We start from the raw sequence: 22,670 nt of genomic DNA on the forward strand, positions 1-22,670 counted from the left end.
AAGGCATATGGCATGCTTGCCTTTATAGGACGGGGCATAGAGTATAAAAGTTGGGGTCTGATGTTGCAGATGTATAGAACGTTGGTTCGGCCGCATTTGGAATACTGCGTCCAGTTCTGGTCGCCACACTACCAGAAGGACGTGGAGGCTTTGGAGAGAGTACAGAGGAGGTTTACCAGGATGTTGCCTGGTATGGAGGGGCTTGGTTATGAGGAGAGATTGGGGAAACTGGGGTTGTTCTCCTTGGAAAGACGGAGGATGAGGGGAGACTTAATAGAGGTGTATAAAATTATGAAAGGCATAGATAGGGTGAACGGTGGGAAGCTTTTCCCCGGGTCGGTGGTGACGTTCACGAGGGGTCATAGGTTCAAGGTGAAGGGGGGGAGGTTTAACACAGATATCAGAAGGACATATTTCACACAGAGGGTCGTGGGGGCCTGGAATGTGTTGCCGGGCAAGGTGGTGGAGGCGGACACACTGGGAACGTTTAAGACTTATCTAGACAGCTATATGAACGGAGTGGGAATGGAGGGATAGAAAAGAGTGGTCTAGCTTGGACCAGGGAACGGCGCGGGCTAATTGTTCCTTGTTTCTCGTGGAAGTGGAAATGACTAGGGTTGGGAAGCATTTTCCGATCAGGGCCATTGTGATCTCCTGGACTCGTTTCGATCGCCTCAGGGGGTCGGAGAGGAATTTCCCAGATTTTTTTTTCCCCATATTGGCCCTGGGGTTTTTCACTCTGGGTTTTCACCTCTCCCTGGAGATCACATGGTCTGGAATGGGGGGGTGGGGGTGAGTTAATAGGTTGTAATGAACAAAGCATCGTAGCTGTGGGGGACAGCTCGGTGGATAGGATATTGGTATGTAGATAGGCTGGAAAATTGGGCGGGGATCCTGGATTCAGGATTCAATCCTGGACCGGGGAGCGGCGCGGGCTTGGAGGGCCGAAGGGCCTGTTCCTGTGCTGTATTGTTCTTTGTTCTTTGTTCACAGACCGTGGTGAGCTGGCTTTGCCGGCACTATCAGGCCCTGCCCTGCCAGCGATACGGTGTCAGAGACGTCCACAGCACTACTTTGCTCCAAGTGCTGTATGATATGGTGGGAGAAGGCGGAGGAGCCACATGCCAGCTATCTCGCCGAGCCAGCGGGTAGAGTAAATATCGGAATATTTCACCCATTCATTCCTGGTGGCATCACAATTATTCACACTGCGTCAGCTGAAGCCTTTGAGTGAATTGTTAATCTCGACACTGCTTCCCCAGCTGTGCAAACAGCTATAAAAGGCTGTCAGCAAGCCCTGTCACCCACAAAGACTCATGCGCTTGCACCCCTGGGTTGCTCTGTTCCTGCACATCGCCCTGGTGAATTTTTACAGTACTGCCTCTCCCTATCCCTTCTGTCAAAACACATCACCTCACACTTTTAAATACCATCTGTCACTTGTCTCCGATTCTGCTACATCTTAACTGCAATCAATTGGTCACATCATCTGTCTGTCACTCCTCCAAGTTTGGTATTATCAGGACACTTTGACATTTTACTCTGTATTCTGAAATCCAAACCATTTATAGATATCATAAGAAGGAGTCCTGGCACTGGTCCTTGGCTAACGCCACTGCCTATCATGCTTCTGTCTGCAAACTAACCATTTACCACTACTCGCTGTTTTCTGTCCTTAAGGCAGTTTTTTAAAATCATAGAATCCCTACAATGCAGTAGGAGGCCATTCGACCCATCGAGTCTGTGCCAACAATAATCCCACCCCAGGCCCTATCCCCATAACCCCACACATTTACCCTGCTAATCCCTCCAACCTACACAACACGGGACACTAAGTGGCCAATGCACCTAACCCGCACATCCTTGAGTGTGGGGGGAAACCGGAGCACCCGGAGGAAACCCACGCAGACACGGGGAGAATGTGCAAACTCCACACAGACAGTCACCCAAGCTGGGAATCGAACCCGGGTCCCTGGAGCTGTGAGGCAGCAGTGCTAACCACTGCGCCACCATAACCGGATCTTTTTTATTTCAAAAACCTATTTTTGTGGCCAATCCTTTTGCACCCGCCCCAGGGAAGAGCTCGGAGATGTGAGATGCACGAAGATGCAGTTGTCTATCCTGCGTCATCCGGGAGTCATCCATGCGGATGGGGTGGGAAAAGGAATAAGTGGATAAGAAAATGACCATTAACTAACTGCCCATCGCCAAAAGCAATTCAACTAATTTCCTTGTCCTTGTGCCACGAATTCGAACTCCGTTCAAACGGCCTTTTCACGTTTACATCAGAAAATAGGAGACAGAGAAGGTAAACAAACCTGTCTGATTGGACGCCTGAAGTTTCTGCCCATTACAAAATGCTCCATGACCTTTTCTGCCAGTGTATAACTTCTCTTCAACACAGCTATAAATTACACCAACTTCAAGCTGTTGGGACAGAAATAGGGGAAAATAATGTCATCAACAACCTGGGCTCCTTCAACAACAACATGTATTTATACAGCACCTTCAGCATAATGGGGTGAGTCACAGGAGCATTAGAAAACAAAATAGGCGGCCAACCCATTTTTTGAATTATTTCATGCGATGTGGGCGTCACTGACAAGGCCAGCATTTGCTGCCTAATTGCTCTCGAACTGAGTGGTTATGATTAGATAGATAAGAATCTAATATTTCATTTTTGTTTTTATTTTTGGCCTGTTCTTTACTATTTATTGTCTTTTTTTAATTAAAAAAAGTGTCCACTTAAACTGCCCTCCCTGTGAATAAATCAGTGCCCTCCTTATCAAAGCCAGGTTGTGAAGCCTCTGTTCAACTTTCAATTTATTTAACAAATCAATGTTTCCCCCCCCCCAGAGTGCATTGCCCCCTTTCTGCCAGAGCAAAACCAAGCTTGCAGCGTCATAGTGAGTAGAGTTTCACAAAATTTTGCAAAACTGGACCGAACGAAGTCCGGTGAGTGTAGTCCCACCCAGCTGGATGACACTGGAGAGGTGTTGGACAAGGACCATGTGGACAACGTTGTCAAACAGGCAGGTTGAGAAGGACATGAGGGGAAAGTTTACCTTTGTCACATAGGAGGCGATGGCCTAGTGGTATTATCGCCAGACTATTAATCCAAAAGCTCAGTTAATGTTCTGGGGACCCGGGTTCGATTCCCGCCATGGCAGATGGTGGAATTTGAATTCAATTAAAAAAATCTGGAATTAAGAATCTACTGATGACCATGAAACCATTGTTGATAGTTGGAAAAATCCATCTGGTTCACTCATGTCCTTTAGGGAAGGAAATCTGCTGTCCTTACCTGGTCTGGTCTACATGTGACTCCAGAGCCACAGCAATGTGGTTGACTCTCAACTGTCCTCTGAAATGGCCAAGCAAGCCATTCAGTTGTATCAGTCAAGGGCAACTAGGGATGGGCAATAAATGCTGGCCAGCCACAATGCTGGCCATGTCCCACAATGAATTATTCAAAAAAAGGATGGAGTTTAGCCCGTTTAGTTATTGTGGTGGAGCCAAAATTTAAACATGAGAGTTCCGAAAAAGTTGGACATGAATTTGGGAGTGATAACACATTCAAGAACCTGAGGGGAAAGGGAGGTTGGAGACAGGGTTGTAGTTTTCAAGGACAATGGGTCTAGGGTTGGTTCTTTGAGAAGAGGGGTGAAGCCAGCAGAACCTGAGGAGACGGAATCTCTGAGAATATCAGCAAAGATGGGAGCCCAGAAAGCAAGTTGGATGGTCAGCAGTTTAATAAGAAATGGATCGAGAGAGCAGGAGCTGAGCTCAGAAAGGATATGCTGGAAGATGGGAATGAAACTATAGGAAGAGACAGGTTCAGGGCTGAGACGGGGGGCTGTTTTCAAAGATGTTTTTCCCAGAAGTGGCAGGAGCAACTGATCAGATGGTCTTAATTTTAACAACCAAACTATCCCTGAGCTCCTCATGCTTATTGTCGGAGGTGAAAGGAAGACAGACTTGCATTTATATAATGCTCTTCATGACCATAAGACCATAAGACATAGGAGCAGAATTAGGCCACTCGGCCCATCGAGTCTGCTCCGCCATTCAATCATGGCTGGTATTTTTCTCATCCCCATTCTCCTGCCTTTTCCCCCATAACCCCTGATCCCCTTATTAATCAAGAACCTATCTATCTCTGTCTTAAAGATACTCAATGTCCTGGCCTCCACAGCCTTCTGTGGCAAAGAGTTCCACAGATTCACCACTCTTTGGCTGAAGAAATTCCTCCTCATCTCTATTTTAAAGGATCGTCCCTTTAGCCTGAGGTTGTGCCCTCTGGTTCTAGTTTTTCCTACGAGTGGAAACATCCCCTTCATGTCCACTCTACCCAGGCCTCGCAGTATCCAGTAAGTTTCAATAAGAACCCCCCTCATCCTTCTAAACTCCAATGAGTACAGACCCAGAATCCTCAATCGTTCCTCATACGACAAGCTCTTTACTCCTCTGGACCCTTTCCAAGGCCAGCACATCCTTCCTCAGATATGGGGCCCAAAACTGCTCACAATACTCCAAATGGGGCCTGACCAGAGCCTTATACAGCCTCAGAAGTACATCCCTGCTCTTGTATTCTGGCCCTCTCGACATGAATGCTAACATTGCATTTGCCTTCCTAACTGCCGACTGAACCTGCATGTTAACCTTAAGAGAATCTTGAACAATGACTCCCAAGTCCCTTTGTGTTTCTGATTTCCTAAGCATTTTCCCCATTTAGAAAATAGTCTATGCCTCCATTCCTTCTTCTAAAATGCATAACCTCACACTTTTCCACATTGTATTGCATCTGCCACTTCATTGCCCACTCTCCTAACCTGTCCAAGTCCTTCTGCAGCCCCCCTGCTTCCTCAATACTACCTGTCCCTCTACATATCTTTGTATCATCTGCAAACTTAGCAACAGTGCCTTCAGTTTCTTCCTCCAAATCGTTAATGGATATTGTGAAAAGTTGTGGTCCCAGCACCGACCCCTGAGGCACACCATTAGTCTCTGGCTGCCATCCTGAAAAAGACTCCTTTATCCCCACTCTCTGCCTTCTGCCAGTCAGCCAATCCTCAATCCATGCCAGGATCTTACCCTTAACACCATGGGCTCTTAACTTATTTAACAGTCTCCTATGCGGCACCTTGTCAAAGGCCTTCTGGAAATCTAAATAAATCACGTCCACTGGTTCTCCTTTATCTAACTTCCTTGTTACCTCCTCAAAGACTAACAGATTTGTCAGACATGACCTCCCCTTGACAAATCCGTGCTGACTCAGTCCTACTTTATCATGCACTTCCAAGTACTCTGTGATCTCGTCTTTAATAACGGACTCTAAATTCTTGCCAATGACTGAAGTCAGGCTAACCGGCCAATAATTTCCCATCTGCTGCCTCCCTCCCTTCTTAAACAGCAGTGTTACATTAACTACTTTCCAGTCCTCTGGTACCCTCCCTGCCTCCAGTGATTGCTGAAAGATCACCACCAATGCCTCCACAATTTCCTCAGCTATCTCTTTTAGAACTCTGGGGTGTAGTCCATCCGGTCCAGGTGATTTATCCACCTTCAGGCCTTTCAGTTTCCCCAGAACCTCCTCCTTAGTGACGGCCACTACACTCACCTGTGCCCCCTGATTCTCCTGGAGCTCTGGCATCCCACCTGGTGTCTTCCACCATGAAGATTGATGCAAAGTAACTATTCAGTTCCTCTGCCATTGCTTTGTTTCCTATTATTAATTCTCCAGCCTTATTTTCCAGTGGTTCAATGGCTATTTTTGCCTCTCCCTTATCTTTTATATATTGAGAAAAACTCTTCCTATCTTCTTTTATTTTACTAGCTAGCTTTCACTCGAATTTCATCTTCTTCCCCCTTATTGCTTTTTTAGTTGTCCTCTGTTCGCTTTTAAAGGCTTCCCAATCCTCTGGCTTCCCACTAATCCTCGCCATTTTGTATGCTTTTTCTTTTGCTTTTATGCTGTCCTTGACTTCCCTCGTCAGCCATGGATGCCTCGTCCTCCCCTTAGCATGTTTCCTTCTCCTTTAGATGAATTTCTGCTGTGCCTCCTGAATAACTCTCAAAAACTTTTGCCATTGCTGTTCCACTGTCTTCCCTGCTAGGCTCCCTTTCCAATCAACTCTGGCCAGCTCCTCCTTCATGTCTTTGTAGTTACTTTATTTAATTGTAATACCGTTACCTCTGATTCCAGCTTCTCCCTCTCAAACTGCAGGGTAAATTCTATCATATTGTGGTCACTGATCCCTAAGGGTTCCTTCACCTTAAATTCCCTCGTCAAGTCTGCCTCATTACACATCACCAAGTCCAGAATTGCCTGTTCCCAAGAAGGCTCTGTCACAAGCTGCTCCAAAATACCATCTCTTAGACATTCAACAAATTCCTTTTCTTGGGATCCACTACCTACCTGATTTTCCCAGTCCACCTGCATATTGAAGTCTCCCATGATTATTGTAATGTTGCCTTTTTTATATGCCTTTTCTATCTCCTGATTTATTTTCTGCCTCACATCCTGACTACTGCTAGGGGGCCTGTACACAACTCCCATCAGGGTCTTTTTACCTTTGCGATTCCTCAACTCTACCCACAGAGATTCTATGCCTTCTGATTCTATATCAATTCTTGCTATCGATTTAACTTCATTCCTTACTAACAATGCAACCCCCCCCTTTTCCCATCTGCCTGTCCTTTCAATAGGTCACGTATCCTTGGATATTTAGATCCCAGCCCTGATCCCCTTGCAGCCATGTCTCTGTGAGGCCCACAACATCGTACCGGCCAATTTCAATGTGCGCAATAAGCTCATTTACCTTGTTCCGTTTACTGCGCGCATTTAGGTCCAACACCCTCAATCCTGCCTTGACCACCTCCCTTCTCATACCTGTCACCTTTTTTGTTCTGCTTGAGGTTAGATTCCTGCCACTTTCTATACTCTCTGTTCTATAACGTGGTCTGGAAACGTTACTAACCTCTCCTGAGGCCCCAGCTCCATTAACCTGCACTTCTACCCTTTCCTTTAACTTCGATTTTCTAATTCTCCATACAACTGAACCCTCCCCCCTACCATTTATTTAAAGCCCTATCTACAGCCCGAGTTATACGATTCACCAGGACTCTGGTCCCAGCACGATTCAGATGAAGACAGTCCCATCGGAACAGGTCCCCTTTTCCCCAATACTGGTGCCAATGTCCCATGAATTCAAATCCATTCCTCCCACACCAATCTTTGAGCCACGCATTTACCTCCTTAATCTTATTGACCCTGTGCCAATTAGCTCGTGGCTCAGGTAGTAATCCAGAGATTATTTTTGATTCTGCTTTTTAATTTAGCTCCTTGCTGTTCATACTCCCTTAGCAAAACCTTTGTTCCTGTTCTACCTGTTATTGGTACCTACATGGACCAAGACAACTGGATCTTTACGCTCCCACTCCAAGTTCCTCTGCAGCCCAGATGAGATATCCCGAACCCGAGCACCAGGCAGGCAACACAACCTTCAGGACTCTCGATCCTGGTCACAGAGAACAGTGTCAATGCCCCTACCAATACTATTCCCAATTACGACTACATTTCTACTTTCTCCCCCCACTTGAACGGTTCCCTGTACCACGGTGCTGTGGTCAGTTTGCTCATCCTCCCTGCAGTCCCCGTTCCCGTCCACACAGGGAGCTGGAAACTCGAATCTGTTGGACAAGTTCAGGGACTGAGGCTCCTGCAGCCCTACCTCCTGGATCCCTTTACCTACCTCACTCGCAGCCACACCCTCCTGTCCCTGTCCACTGGCCGAATTCAAGTTGTTTAATCTAAGGAGTGTGAGTGCCTCCTGGAACACAGTGTCCAGGTATCTCTCCCCCTCCCTGATGTGTCGCAGCGTCCAAAGCTCAGAATCCAGCTCATCAACCCTGAGCCGGGGTTCCTCAAGCAACCAACACTTACTACAGACATGCTCACTGGGAGCCACAGTGGGGTCCACCAGCTCCCATATCTTGCACTGCCAGGCGTTTCAAAGCATTTTACAGCCAATGAACTTTTTTTTTTAAAGAGAGTGACTCACGGTTGTACCAATCTGTGCATAGCAAGGTCCGATAGACAGCAATGTGATAAACTGTGCTTTTGTGGCTATGATTGAGGGATAAATACACTACACTCTGAAATAGTGCCATGGGATCTTTTACTTCCACCTGAGGAGGTAGATTGGGCCTACGTTTAACATCTCACCTGAAAGATGACCTCCAACTGCGCAGGGCTCCCACGGTACTGCGCTGGAGTGTCAGTCTTGACCTTTGAACTCAAGCCCTGGAGTGGGGCTTCAACTTGCGACTCAGCAGTCAGAATGCTTGGCGGTGGAGGGCTCGGTGCACAAGAGTTTGCAACGACGGTTTGCAGAGGAGTAAAAACAGCTGCCATTACCTTTGCAACCCGAGGGGATCCTGGAATAGTGAGCAGTTCCTGCACGCAGCCAATGATGCTTTAACATTGGGTGCAAACCACAAAGTCAGCCTTCAACACCATTATTCCTACAAAACTCATCTCCAAACTCCGTGGCCTGGGCCTCAACTCCTCCCTTTGCGACTGAACTTCCTAACCCACAGACCGCAATCAGTAAGGATAGGCAACAACACCTCCTCCACGATCATCCTCAACACCGGTGCCCCACAAGGCTGTGTCCTCAGCCTCTAACAATACTCCTTATACACCTATGACTGTGTGGCTAAATTCTGCTCCAACTCCATTTTCAAGTTTGCTGATGACACCACCAGAGTGGGTCGGATCTCAAACAATGATGAGATGGAGTACAGGAAAGAGATAGAGAATCTGGTGAACTGGTGCGACAACAATAATCTCTCCCTCAATGTCAGTGAACGAGATTGTCATTGACATCAGGAAGTGTTGTGGAGGGCATGCCCCTGTCTACATCAATGGGGCACGAAGTGGAAATGATTGAGAACTTCAAGTTTTTAGGTGTCCAGATCATCAACAAACTGTCCTCCATGCCAACACTATAGTTAAGAAAGCCCACCAACGCCTCTAATATCTCAGGAGGCTATGAAAATTCAGCATGTCCCCTATGACTGTCACAAACCTTTACAGATGCACCATACAAAGCATTCTTTCTGGTTGTATCACAGCTTGGTATGGCTCCTGCTCTGCCCAAGACCGCAAGGAACTACAAAAAGCCGTGAATGTAGCCCAATCCATCACGCAAACCAACCTCCCATCCATTGACTCTGTCTACACTTCCCGCTGCCTCGGAAAAGCAGCCAGCACAATTAAGGACCCCACGCACCCCGGACATTCTCTCTTCCATCTTCTTCCGTTTGGAAAAAGATACAAAAGTCTGAGGTCACGTACCAACCGACTCAAGAACAGCTTCTTTCCTGCTGCTGTCAGACTTTTGAATGGACTTACCTTGCATTAAGTTGATCTTTCTTTACACCCTAGCTATGACTGTAACACTACATTCTGCACCCTCTCGTTTCCTTCTCTATGAATGGTATGCTTTGTCTGTATAGCGCACAAGAAACAATACTTTTCACTGTATGCTAATACATGTGACAATAAATCAAATCAAAAGTCAACATAATTATTAGTTTCAGAAGTGAATGAAGGCAGAAGAAAGTAGTTATTTCACATCAAGCACCTCAGAAAAAATTAAAATTTTAGAGAATAAAATTTGGGCAGGAGAGAGAGAGCATTTACTTTTAAATTTTACAAAATGTATGTTTCTATTTTGTTAGATGGGTATAGAGGGATATGGGCCAAATACGGGCAATTGGGACTAGCTTAGGGGTTTAAAAAAAAGGGCAGGATGGACAAGTTGGGCCGAAGGGCCTGTTTCCATGCTGTAAATCTCTATGACTCTAGATATGTTCAAGAGGGAGCTGGATGTGGCCCTTGCGGCTAAAGGGATCACGGGGTATGGAGAGAAGGTGGGAGTGCGATACTGAAAGCGCATGATCAGCCATGATCATAGTAAATGGGAATGCAGGCTCGAAGGGCCGAATGGCCTCCTCCTGCACCTATTTTCTATGTACCTCTGTATGCTAACCCCTCAGCCCTAACTGACACAGCTCCAGCTCGCAATGATTTCTTGATTAGTCAAAATCTCATTCCACTCTGAAGGTGCCCTGTTTAATTATCTCGCTCTGCATTATTAGCTGGCTTCAGCTGATCTGGTAAAATGGTGGCCACAATTAGTCTTAATGCCTCTGATCTGGTGGGGGGAGGGGGGAGGGGGAATATCTGCTCCTCATTGTTAACCAATGAACATATGAGATGAATAGCAGGCAAGTTTTCAGATCAGGTTTGGTTGTGTGATAGAATTCATAGAAATCCCTGCAGTGCAGAAGGAAGCCATTCCACCTACCGAGTCTGCACTAACCACAATCCCACCCAGGTCCTACCCTCATAAGACCATAAGACATAGGAGCAGAATTAGGCCACTCGGCCCATCGAGTCTGCTCCGCCATTCAATCATGGCTGATATTTTTCTCATCCACATTCTCCTACCTTTTCCCCATAACTCCTGATCCCCTTATTAATCAAGAACCTATCTATCTCTGTCTTAAAGGCACTCAATAACCTGGCTTCCACAGCCTTCTGCGGCAAAGAGTTCCACAGATTCACCACTCTCTGGCTGAAGAAATTCCTCCTCATCTCTGTTTTAAAGGATCGTCCCTTTAGTCTGAGGTTGTGCCCTCTGGTTCATAACTCCATGTATTTACCCGAGCTAATCCCCTGACACTAAGGGGCAATTTAGCATGGAAAATCCACCTAACCCGTACATTTGTGGACTTGTGGGAGGAAACCGGAGCACCTGGAGGAAACCCACAGGGAGAACGTGCAAACTCCACACAGACAGTGACCCAAGCCGGGAATCAAACTGAGGTCCCTGGCGCTGTGAGGCAGCAGTGCTAACCACTGTGCCACCCCAATGATGTTCCAATGACCCAGCGACAATCACCATCCATTCTGAATAAATCGGGTTATTTGGGGCAGGTAGGCTGTGAATCTAGAAATGTATCCCAGGAAAGAGTTAAATTCTGAAGGAGAGGCGGAGATTGGGGAGAGGGAAGGAAGCTGATGAAACTGTGATGCAGTGAAGGCAGAGGCCGGTTCGCCACACAATATTCTTTACCTCTTTTTTGACAGAAAGTCCAATAGAAACTGCCACCACCGGCGCTCTAAAAAAGAGAAGTCAACGTCATCATTCTGCTTGATGTAGCAATGTCACTTCAGAAATTGAAAGAAAGAAAACAATCGCATGGCCCAGTGTGGAAATCTAATAGATCCCGAGGCCCAGTGTGGAAATCTAATAGATCCTGAGGCCCAGTGTGAAAATCTAACCGATCCCAAGGCCCAGTATGGAAATCTAACAGATCCTGAGGCCCAGTGTGGAAATCTAACCGATCCCAAGGCCCAGTGTGGAAATCTAACAGATCCTGAGGCCCAGTGTGGAAATCTAACAGATCCTGAGGCCCAGTGTGGAAATCTAACCGATCCCAAGGCCCAGTGTGGAAATCTAACAGATCCTGAGGCCCAGTGTGGAAATCTAACCGATCCCAAGGCCCAGTGTGGAAATCTAACCGATCCCGAGGCCCAGTGTGGAAATCTAACAGATCCTGAGGCCCAGTGTGGAAATCTAACCGATCCTGAGGCCCAGTGTGGAAATCTAACCGATCCCGAGGCCCAGTGTGGAAATCTAACAGATCCTGAGGCCCAGTGTGGAAATCTAACCGATCCTGAGGCCCAGTGTGGAAATCTAACAGATCCCGAGGCCCAGTGTGGAAATCTAACAGATCCCGAGGCCCAATGTGGAAATCTAACAGATCCTGAGGCCCAGTGTGGAAATCTAACAGATCCCGAGGCCCAATGTGGAAATCTAACAGATCCTGAGGCCCAGTGTGGAAATCTAACAGATCCTGAGGCCCAGTGTGGAAATCTAACAAGATCCCGAGGCCCAGTGTGGAAATCTAACAGATCCTGAGGCCCAATGTGGAAATCTAACAGATCCTGAGGCCCAATGTGGACATCGAACAGATCCCGAGGCCCAGTGTGGAAATCTAACAGATCCTGAGGCCCAGTGTGGAAATCTAACAGATCCCGAGGGACTGAAACGCATCTCAATAGAAATGTCAGTTTTCTGACTGTGTAATTAAACTGCCACCAAAAAAGTTGCAAAGAAAATGTAGCTTCAAAACGCTCAAGCTTGTTTCCCAGACACTAGCTGCATAAGAATTTAATCCTTTTAATACAATGTCAGCTGTGGCTCAATTGATGGCACTCTCACCTCTGGGGCGGCACGATGGCACAGTGGTTAGCACTGCTGCCTCACAGCACCAGGGACCCGGGTTCAATTCCCGGCTTGGGTCACTGTCTGTGTGGAGTTTGCATGTTCTCCCCGTGTCTGCATGGATTTCCTCCGGGTGCTACGGTTTCCTCCCACAGTCTGAAAGACGTGTTGTTAGATGCATTGACCTGAACAGACTTTGGCGTGTGGTAACTAGGGGATTTTCACAGTAACTTCACTGCAGTGTTAATGTAAGCCTACTTGTGACACTAATGAATAAACAAAACAAAAACTTAAAGAAGTCATATAGCCATCGGGGTGAATTTCACTGTCTCGCCCACCACGGGAATCGGAGCGGGTGAGTGGTGGACCATGGGAAGGTCCGTTGATCTTGGGTAGGATTTTCTGGTTCAGGATCAGCGCGGCTGTAAAATCCCGCCCAAAGAGTCATACAGCACGGGAACAGGCCCTTCGGCCCAACCGGTCCATGCCGACTATAGTGCCCTCCTAGCTAGTCCTGATTGTAAGCCAGTAAGTCATAGGTTCAAGCCCCACTCCAGAGCCCCGAGCACTAGTTCTATGCTGACACTCCAGTGCAGGGTCACAGGAATGATGCACTGTCTGAGATATTGTCTTCCCGGTGAGACACTGAGCACCGAAAGCTCACTCAATGAGGCACTGAAGATCGCGTGGCACTACTTTGGAAGAGCAGAAGTTCTCCACAATGTCCTGGATGGTACTTATCCCTTAGCCAACAACACAAAACGGATTCTCCAGTCATTACCACATTACTAGTCGTGGGATCACATTGTGCACAAACTGGCTGCCACAGTTCACACATTATAATAGTGACTGCACTTCTAGAGTACGTGATTGGCTATAATGTGGTTTGGAAAGACCCAAGGTCCTGAAAGACACTATATAAATACACTAACTCAGTGTTGCAATTATTTCCTCATTGCTTCTGGGGGATCAACTTCCTGTGTTTGCCGATGATATTCTTCCTGGCTTTGTTTAAGAATCCACAAAAAATAATTAGTGTAATAATCACTCACCAGTCTTCATGACAGACCAGGAATGAAGCCCATTCTCTTCTCAAGGAGATGGAAGTGCCATTTTATATACACGTCATTATCAAAGTGTCACCAGAGTCCCAGAGGGCAATAGGCTGCCATCACTATGAGGGGAGAGCTGACAGGTTGTGATAAGGGGTAAATCTTATAGAACTGAGGTGAGAAATTTCTTCACCCAGAGGGTGGTGAATGTGTAGAATTCACTACCACAGAATGTAGTTGAGGCCAAAACATTGAATAATTTCAAGAAGAAAATAGATACAGCTCTTGGAGCTAAAGGGATCAAGGGATATGGGAGGAAGGGGGGGGAATCAGGATACTGAATTTGATGATCATCCATGATCATAATGAATGGTGGAGCAGGCTCGGAGGGCCGAATGGCCTACTCCTGCTTCTAGTTTCTATGTTTCTATTTAACCTGAGGGTCACCACACCTCAGGCAAAGGGCAATGTTGAGAAGGAAGGACCTTCATGAATGACCTCAGCTGAATTCAACGGCGGCACGGTGGCAGAGTGGTTAGCACTGCTGCCTTATAGCGCCAGGGGCACGGCTCAATTCCAGCCTTGGGTCACTGTCTGTGTGGAGTCTGCACATTCTCCCCATATCTGCGTGGGTTTCCTCCGGGTGCTCCGGTTTCTCCCACACTCCAAAGATGTGCGGGTTAGGTTGACTGGCCATGCTAAATCGCCGCTTAGTGTCAGGGGGAATCGCAGGGTAAACATGTGGGGTTACAGTAATAGGGCCTGGGTTGGATTGTTGTCAGTGCAGGCTTGATGGGCCGAACGGCCTCCTTCTGCAACGTAGGGATTCTATGATCCTATGAGTCACCTGAGGCCGGAATTGAACCCGGGTCCCTGGTGCTGTGAGGCAGCAGTGCTAACCACATGTCGCTCCCCCCCCCACCCCATTCCCAGAGCATTAGCCTGGATTACTAGACCAGTGTTACCACTATGCCAACATCGGCCCTATTAAGAAAGCAAAAAAAAAAATTGGCATCATTTGTTGTTGCCAACATTCAAAAGCAAACATTTCCTCTGATAAAGGACACAAACAAAGGGCTTAAGTGGAATTAAGGTCATGACATAATAATTCCTGAACAATTTAAGCAGTGTTGCAAACAAGGAGATTGTCTTTCTTCGAGAAGGACTGAAAATAATCTTTGGAAGCAGAGATCATACCCGTGTACGAAGTTACACGTTCCATCGATGGGGTCAATTATCCATGTGGGATCATCAGTCAGAATGCACTTTTCTCCAGCTGCCACGGACTCTTCACCAATAAATCTGCAACAACAGAACTGAGTGAATTAAAGGAAAGGCAACAGATGGCCATTCAGCTGTGTTACTCACCTACAAACTCCAAACACCATCGTTAATCAGTCACCAAAATCCAGAATTCATGCCTAGGTTGAATTTTTAATGATTTTTTTTTGCATTCTTACTTTCCTTTGGCGGTATAAATTTTCATCTGTACTGTAGTAGAATAGAAACATCGGAAATAGGAGGAGGAGGAGGTCATTCGGCCTTGCTCCATCATCCATTATGATCATGGCTAATCATCCAATTTAGTAGCCTGATCCCGCCTTCCCCCTCCCACATATCCTTTGATCCCCTTCGCCCCAAGTGCTGAATCTAACTACTTCTTGAAAATATTCAGCGTTCTGGCCTCAACAGTTCTCTTGTGGTAGTGAATTGTGCAAGAAACAATACTTCTCACTGCATACCAATAGCATAAGACCATGAGACATAGGAGAAGAATTAGGCCACTCGGCCCATCGAGTCTGCTCCGCCATTCAATCACGGGGGCTGATATTTTTCTCACCCCATTCTCCTGCCTTTTCTCCATAACCCCTGACCCGCTTATTAATCAAGATGTGATACACGTGTCAATAATAAATCAAATTAAATTCCAGAGGCTGACCACTCTCTGGGTGAGGAAGTTTCACCTCATCTCAGTTCTAAATGATTTATTCTGTATCCTCAGGCTTTGACCCCTGGTTCTGGACACCCCCACCATCGGGAACATCCTTCCTGCAACTACTCTATCTAGTCCTGTTAGAATTTTATAGGTTTCTATCAGATCCTCCCTCATTCTTCAAATCATAATCGAACTCAATCTCTCCTCATACGTCAGTCCCGTCACCCCAGGAATCAGTCTGGTAACTTTCTCTGCACTCCCTTTAGAGCAAGAACATCCTTCCTCAGATAAGGAGACCAAAATTGCACATAATATTCTCAGTGTGGTCTCACCAAGGCCCTGTATAATTGCAACAACACATCCCTGCTCCGGTACTCGATCCTCTCGCTATGAAGGCAACTTACCATTTACCTTCTTCACCACCTGCTGCATCTGCATGCTTACCTTCAGCAACTCATATACAAGGACACACAGGTCCCGTTGCACATTCCCCTCTCAATTTATAACCATTCAGGTAGTAGTAATCTGCCTTTTTGTTTTTGCTACCAAAGTGGATAACCTCACATTTATACTGCATCTGCCATGCATTTGCCCACTCACTCAGCTTGTCCAAATCACACTGAAGCATCTCTGCATCCTCCTCACAGCTCATCGTCCTACCCAGCTTTGTGTAAAGTTTGTAGATACGATACAGGGATTCAATATTGAGGTTAAAACATGTGATCTGGAGGTTAGGTGGATTGGCCACGCTAAATTGCCCCGTGGTGTCCCAAGATGTGTAGGTTAGATGGATTAACCATGGTAAATGTGTGGGGTTATGGAGACAGGGCAGGAAAGAGGACCTGGATAAAATGCTCTGTCAGAGAGTCGGTGCGGACTCAATGGGCCGAATAGCCTCTTTTGCACTGTAGGGATTCTGTGATTCTACATGATAAGAGTTCCTTAAATAAGAACAGAACATGAACAATGCATAATTTCCTTGTTGGTTTTAAACAAAGCTGCGTCTCAACAGTGAAGCCAGAAATATTCAGGTGAAACTCTGTGGCAACCACCTACTGTTATGACAGGAAAATACATTTTGGAAGCAACGTGCATTCAGACTGTGCTAATCCTGTAGCTATAACTCTGAGACAAACAGATAAACATAGGACCATTTTGCAGCAAATAGCTCTGTGTTCACATTCTTTAGTTGGGTTCTACCCTATCAAAGCTCTGATGGTTTGAAAGTCCAGTAAGCAGTGTCCACACTTTCCTGAATCTCTGCTGGTTTACGTCAATCAGTGCAATCTGGGAGGAACCGCCTGAGCCAGTGTAAAAGATTTGTGAATTTTAAATGCGGGCAATGCCTAAATCTACTTACATACGCATTTTCCTTTGATTTAAGATTGAATTTGCTGGATCAGGTCTTGCATGCAAAACTGGTCAAACCAGCCCACCCTGCACACTTAAAAATTGGTCATAACAAAAGTACCACCTAACTTTCTAAGAGATTGACTCGTGTACACCAATGAAACTGTTAAATGCTTCAGTATAATTTACCAAAGTCATTTACAATTATTTTAAGCCATGAATGAAAGTTTAGCAATACAGCACTTGAAAGTTTCGCTAGTGACACACTGACTTTATTAGTTAGTGTGTAGAAGACTGTGTGCCAAAGAAGTAAATCCATGTTCCCCAACCAGAAACCATGGATGAACAGGGATATCCACTGCTTGCTGAAGTCCAGGTCAGAGGCGTTTAAATCAGACAACCCTAACCCGATACAAGAAAGCCAGATATGATCTAAGGAGATCCATCAAAGATGTCAAAAGATAGTACCGGACCAAGCTAGAGTCCCAGGCTAGCCACACAGACCCCCGCCGACTATGGCAAGGTCTGCAAGACATAACAGGCTACAAGATGAAGGCATGTAAAATTGCCGGCTCCAACGCACCCCTCCCTGAAGAGCTCAATGCATTCTACGTCCGTTTTGAGCAAGAGGTCAGCGAGAGCATGTCCTCCACCCTGGAAGCCCTGGAAGAACCTGTATCTGGGGTCACCATTGCAGATGTCAGAGCAGCTTTCTCGAAGGTCAACACATGGAAAGTGACTGGCCCCGATGGGGTACCCAGACGAGCACTCAGAGTCTGTGCGGATCAACTGGCAGGGGTATTCACAGACATTTTCAACCTCTCTTTACAACAATTTGAGGTCCCTATCTGCTTCAAGAAGATGACCATCATCCCGGTACCAAAGAAAAACCAAGCAGCGTGTCTCAATGACTATCAGCCAGTGACTCTGACATCCATTATTATGAAGTGCTTCGAAAAGTTAGTCATGGCACAAATCAATTCCAGCCTCCTGGACTATCTGGATCCACTACAGTTTGCCTACCGCCGCAACAGGTCCACAGCAGACGCCATCCCCCTGGCCCTGCACTCAACCCTGGAACACCTAGATAACAAAGACACCTATGTCAGACTCCTATTTATCGACTATAGCTCAGCCTTCAACACCATTATTCCCATGAAACTCATCTCCAAACTCCGTGGCCTGGGCCTCAGCACCTCCCTCTGCGACTGGATCCTGAACTTCCTAACCCACAGACCACAATCAGTAAGGATAGGCAACAACACCACCTCCACGATTATCCTCAACACCGGTGCCCCACAAGGCTGTGTTCTCAGCCCTCTATTATACTCCTTATACACCTATGACTATGGCCAAATTCCCCTCCAATTCAATTTTCAAGGTTGCTGATGACACCACTGTAGTGGGCCGGACCTCAAATAATGACGAGATGGAGTACAGGAAAGAGATAGGGAATCTGGTGAACTGGTGCAGCAACAATAATCTCTCCCTCAATGTCAACAAATTGAAGAAGATAGTCATCGACTTCAGGAAGCGTAAAGGAGAACATGCCTCTGTCTACATCAATGGGGACGCAGTAGAAATGGTTGAGAGCTTCAAGTTTTTAGGTGTCCAGATCACCAACAACCTGTTCTGGTCCCTCCATGCCGACACTATAGTTAAGAAAGCCCACCAACACCTCTAATATCTCAGGAATCATAGAATCATAGAATCCTAGAGTGCAAAAGGAGGCCATTTAGCCCGTTGAGTTTGCACCGACCACAATCCCACTCAGGCCCTATACCCATAACTCCATGCATTTACCCCAGCTAGTCCCTCTGACACTAAGGGGCAATTTAGCATGGCCAATCCACCTAACCCAGACTAAGGAGGCTAAGGAAATTTAGTATGTCCATTACAACTCTCACCAACATTTACAGATGCACCATAGAAAGCATTCTCTCTGGTTGTATCACAGCTTGGTATGGCCCCTGCTCTGTCCAAGACCACAAGGAACTACAAAAGATCGTGAATGTAGCCCAATCCATCACACAAACCAGCCTCCCATCCATTGACACTGTCTACACTTCCCGCTGCCTCGGCAAAGCAGCCAGCATAATTAAGGACCCCACGCACCCCGGACATTCTCTCTTCCACCTTCGTCAGAAAAAAGATACAAAAATCGGAGAGTACCAACCGGCTCAAGAACAGCTTCTTCCCTGCTGCCATCAGACTTCTGAATGGACCTACCTTGCATTAAGTTGATCTTTCTCTACACTCCAGCTATGACTGTAACACTACATTCTGCACTCTCTCCATTCCTTCTTTATGAACAGTATGCTTTGTCTGTATAGCGCGCAAGAAACAATACTTTTCACTGTGTACCAATACATCTGACAATAAATCAAATCAAATCAAAATCAAACTTACTAGGAACTCTTCTTCTGTTTATGACATGTTCAGACAGTTTATTAGATTATTTTTCATGTTCAGCTTGACTCCATAATGAAGATTTACTCCATCAGGCATGAGGGCAATGTATTGCAATACTGTTACCTGTAAGGAGTCTTACACTTCTGGTGTCAGGTGAGAACATGCCTCTGAATTTATACTGTCATTTCTGAAACAATGGTAATAAGATTTCACCAACTATACATTTTTCAAAGCCCCACCCCATTACATTGACTCGAGTTTGATCACGAGGTAGGTTATACTGTTTTGCTCAGTGAGTAACCCCAGGTAATTTACAAGCTTTACACATATCCTCTATGGTTGCATATTTTTGATTTGATTTATTATTGTCACATGTATTAACATACAGTGAAAAGTTTTGTTTCTTGTGCGCTGTACAGACAAAACATGCCGTTCATAGAGAAGGAAAGAAGAGAGTGCAGAATGTAGTGCTACAGTCATAGCTAGGGTGTATAGAAAGATCAGCTTAATACGAGGTAGGTCCATTCAAAAGTCTGATGGCAAATTTGTACTTTGCTTCAGTCTTCACAAAAGAAGACATGAATAATGTCCCAGAAGTTCTGAGAGAAGTGAGGAGCTGAAGGAAATCAGCATTAGTAGAGAAATGGTTTTGGGGAAATTTATAAGTTGAAGGTGGATAAATCCACCTGATCCACCAGGTCCTGATAATCTTCATCCCAGAGTATTTAAAGAAGTGGTTTGATTTGATTTATTATTATCACATGTATTAATATACAGCGAAAAGTATTGTTTCTTGTGCACTATATAGACAAAGCATACCATTACAAAGAACAAAGAACAATACAGCACAGGAACAGGCCCTTCGGCCCTCCAAGCCCGCGCCGCTCCCTGGTCCAAACTAGACCATTCTTTTGTATCCTTCCATTCCCACTCCGTTCATGTGGCTATCTAGATAAGTCTTAAACGTTCCCAGTGTGTCTGCCTCCACCACCTTGCCCGGCAGCGCATTCCAGGCCCCCACCACCCTCTGTGTAAAATACGTCCTTCTGATATCCGTGTTAAACCTTCCCCTCCTCACCTTGAACCTATGATCCTTCGTGAACGTCACCACCGACCTGGGAAAAAGCTTCCCACCGTTCACCCTATCTATGCCTTTCATAATTTTATACACCTCTATTAGGTCACCCCTCATCCTCCATCTTTCCAGTGAGAACAACCCCAGTTTACCCAATCTCTCCTCATAACTAAGCCCTTCCATACCAGGCAAAATCCTGGTAAACCTCCTCTGCACTCTCTCTAAAGCCTCCACGTCCTTCTGGTAGTGTGGCGACCAGAACTCGGCGCAGTATTCCAAATGTGGCCGAACCAACGTTCTATACAACTGCAACATCAGACCCCAACTTTTATACTCTATGCCCCGTCCTATAAAGGCAAGCATGCCATATGCCTTCTTCACTACCTTCTCCACCTGTGACGTCACCTTCAAGGATCTGTGGACTTGCACACCCAGGTCCCTCTGCGTATCTACACCCTTTATGGTTCTGCCATTTATCGTATAGCTCCCCCCTACGTTAGTTCTATCAAAATGCATCACTTTGCATTTATCTGGATTGAACTCCATCTGCCATTTCTTTGTCCAAATTTCCAGCCTTTCTATATCCTTCTGTAGCCTCTGACAATGTTCCTCACTATCTGCAAGTCCAGCCATTTTCGTGTCGTCCGCAAACTTACTGATCACCCCAGTTACACCTTCTTCCAGATCGTTTATATAAATCACAAACAGCAGAGGTCCCAATACAGAACCCTGCGGAACACCACTAGTCACAGGCATCCAGCCGGAAAAAGATCCTTCCACTACCATCATTCATAGAGTTTAGAGGGGAAGATGGTCAGTAATGCATCCACTATCTCTGTCGCAACCTCTTCAGCACTGGCATGCATAATGACAGATCCCAGGGACTTGTCAATTTACAGTCCCATTCATTTATCCAATACAACTTTCTTACATATACTAACTTCCTTCAACTCCTCATTCTGTCTAGTCCCCTGGATCGCTACATCTGGAAGGTTTATTGTATCTTCCTTAATGAAAACAGGCACATAGTAATCATTTAGCTTCTCTACCATTTCACTATTCCCCAATATGAATTCTCCTAACTCCCAATCACCTCTGCCAATTTGTCCCTCGTGCTTTATACCTATACTGGAGGGAAAATTCAGTGGGTGATCATTCATATTTTTAAAAAATTTGATTTATTATTGTCACATGTATTAGGATGCAATGAAAAGTATTGTTCCTTGTGCGCTATACAGACAAAACATACTGTTCATACAGTATATAGTTTTTTTTAGTTTAGTTTATTTATTAGTATCACAAGTAGGCTTACATTAACACTGCAATGAAGTTGCTGTGGGATTAGGGCCACCCATAGGGGACACGAAAAGGAGAGAGTGAAGAATGTAGAGTTACAGTCATAGCTTGGGTGGAGAGAAAGATCAACTGAATATAAGATAGGTCCATGCAAAAGTTTGATGGCAGCAGGGAAGAAGCTGTTCTTTAGTCGATTGGTACGTGATCTAAGACTATTGCATCTTTTTCCTGAAGGAAGAAGGTGGAAGAGAGAATGTCGGGGGTGCGTGAGGTCCTTGATTATGCTGGCTGCTTTTCTGAGCAGCGGGAAGTGTAGACAGAGTCAATGGATGGGAGGCTGGTTATAGGTGTAAGCGTGACTTGCAGATTTCTGCTTCACCATGTGGGTCACAGATGTGAATGTGAAGCTGCTTTCAGGAGGTTGCAGGGGGGATGGTGGAGGGGAGAATTAATTTTTCTTTCTAATTAAGATCAAGATCACAAGGCCACAGCAATGTTCAGCTGTAGAATCCCATAATCAAAGAACCGAAGGCCGTTGTGCATGGAATGGGGTGGAGGAAAAGATTCCACAGGGTAGAGAGATGGCAGATGGAGTTTAATCCGGACAAATGTGAGGTAATGCATTTTGGAAAGTCTAATACAGATCGGAAATATACAGTAAATGGCAGAACCCTTAAGTGTATTGATAGGCAGAGGGATCTGGGTGTACAGGTACACAGGTCACCGAAAGTGGCAATGCAGGTGGAGAAGGTAGTCAAGAAGGCATACGGCATGCTTGCCTTCATCGGCCGGGGTATTGAGTTTAAAAATTGGCAAGTCATGTTGCAGCTTTATAGAACCTTAGTGTGGTGAACCATAGATGGTTACCACTATGGGTACTTGTACATATGTTATTCTTGTTACTGTTGGGGTTAGGGTTGGGGTGTTCCACCTGTTAGCATTGTTCTGTGGTACACTCCGTTTGGTTCCGCCTTCTTATAGGAGTATAAAGGTCACTGCCACTTCCTAGTGGCCCTTAGTCTGGGATAGTATTGTTAAGCAGTATGCTCTATTCTTGTTGCGAATAAAAGCCTTTATTCCCGGGTACGATCTAGCCTCCCGAGTGGATTAATCGCGCATCACTTAGTTAGGCCGCACTTGGAATATAGTGTTCAATTCTGGTCGCCACACTACCAGAAGGATGTGGAGGCTTTGGAGAGGGTACAGAAAAGATTTACCAGGATGTTGCCTGGTATGGAGGGCATTAG

The 22,670-nt window shown here is 45.9% G+C and overlaps 1 protein-coding gene across 2 annotated transcripts in view; it reads right to left on the reverse strand.

Moving 5' to 3' along the window:
• LOC144495576 (inositol monophosphatase 2-like) overlaps positions 1-22,670 on the reverse strand; it is a 51,519-nt gene that overhangs the window by 16,931 nt on the left and 11,918 nt on the right. For both annotated transcript variants that reach the window (XM_078215710.1, XM_078215709.1), the window contains exons 3-5: positions 14,552-14,656; positions 11,148-11,193; positions 2,319-2,427 (exon numbers count right to left, since the gene is read on the reverse strand). In XM_078215710.1, the coding sequence (XP_078071836.1) occupies positions 2,319-2,427; positions 11,148-11,193; positions 14,552-14,656 (260 nt within the window). The remainder of the gene's footprint in view (positions 1-2,318; positions 2,428-11,147; positions 11,194-14,551; positions 14,657-22,670) is intronic.

The sequence above is a fragment of the Mustelus asterias genome, chromosome 7, assembly GCF_964213995.1.
Source record: "Mustelus asterias chromosome 7, sMusAst1.hap1.1, whole genome shotgun sequence".
In the NCBI taxonomy this organism is placed as follows: domain Eukaryota; kingdom Metazoa; phylum Chordata; class Chondrichthyes; order Carcharhiniformes; family Triakidae; genus Mustelus; species Mustelus asterias.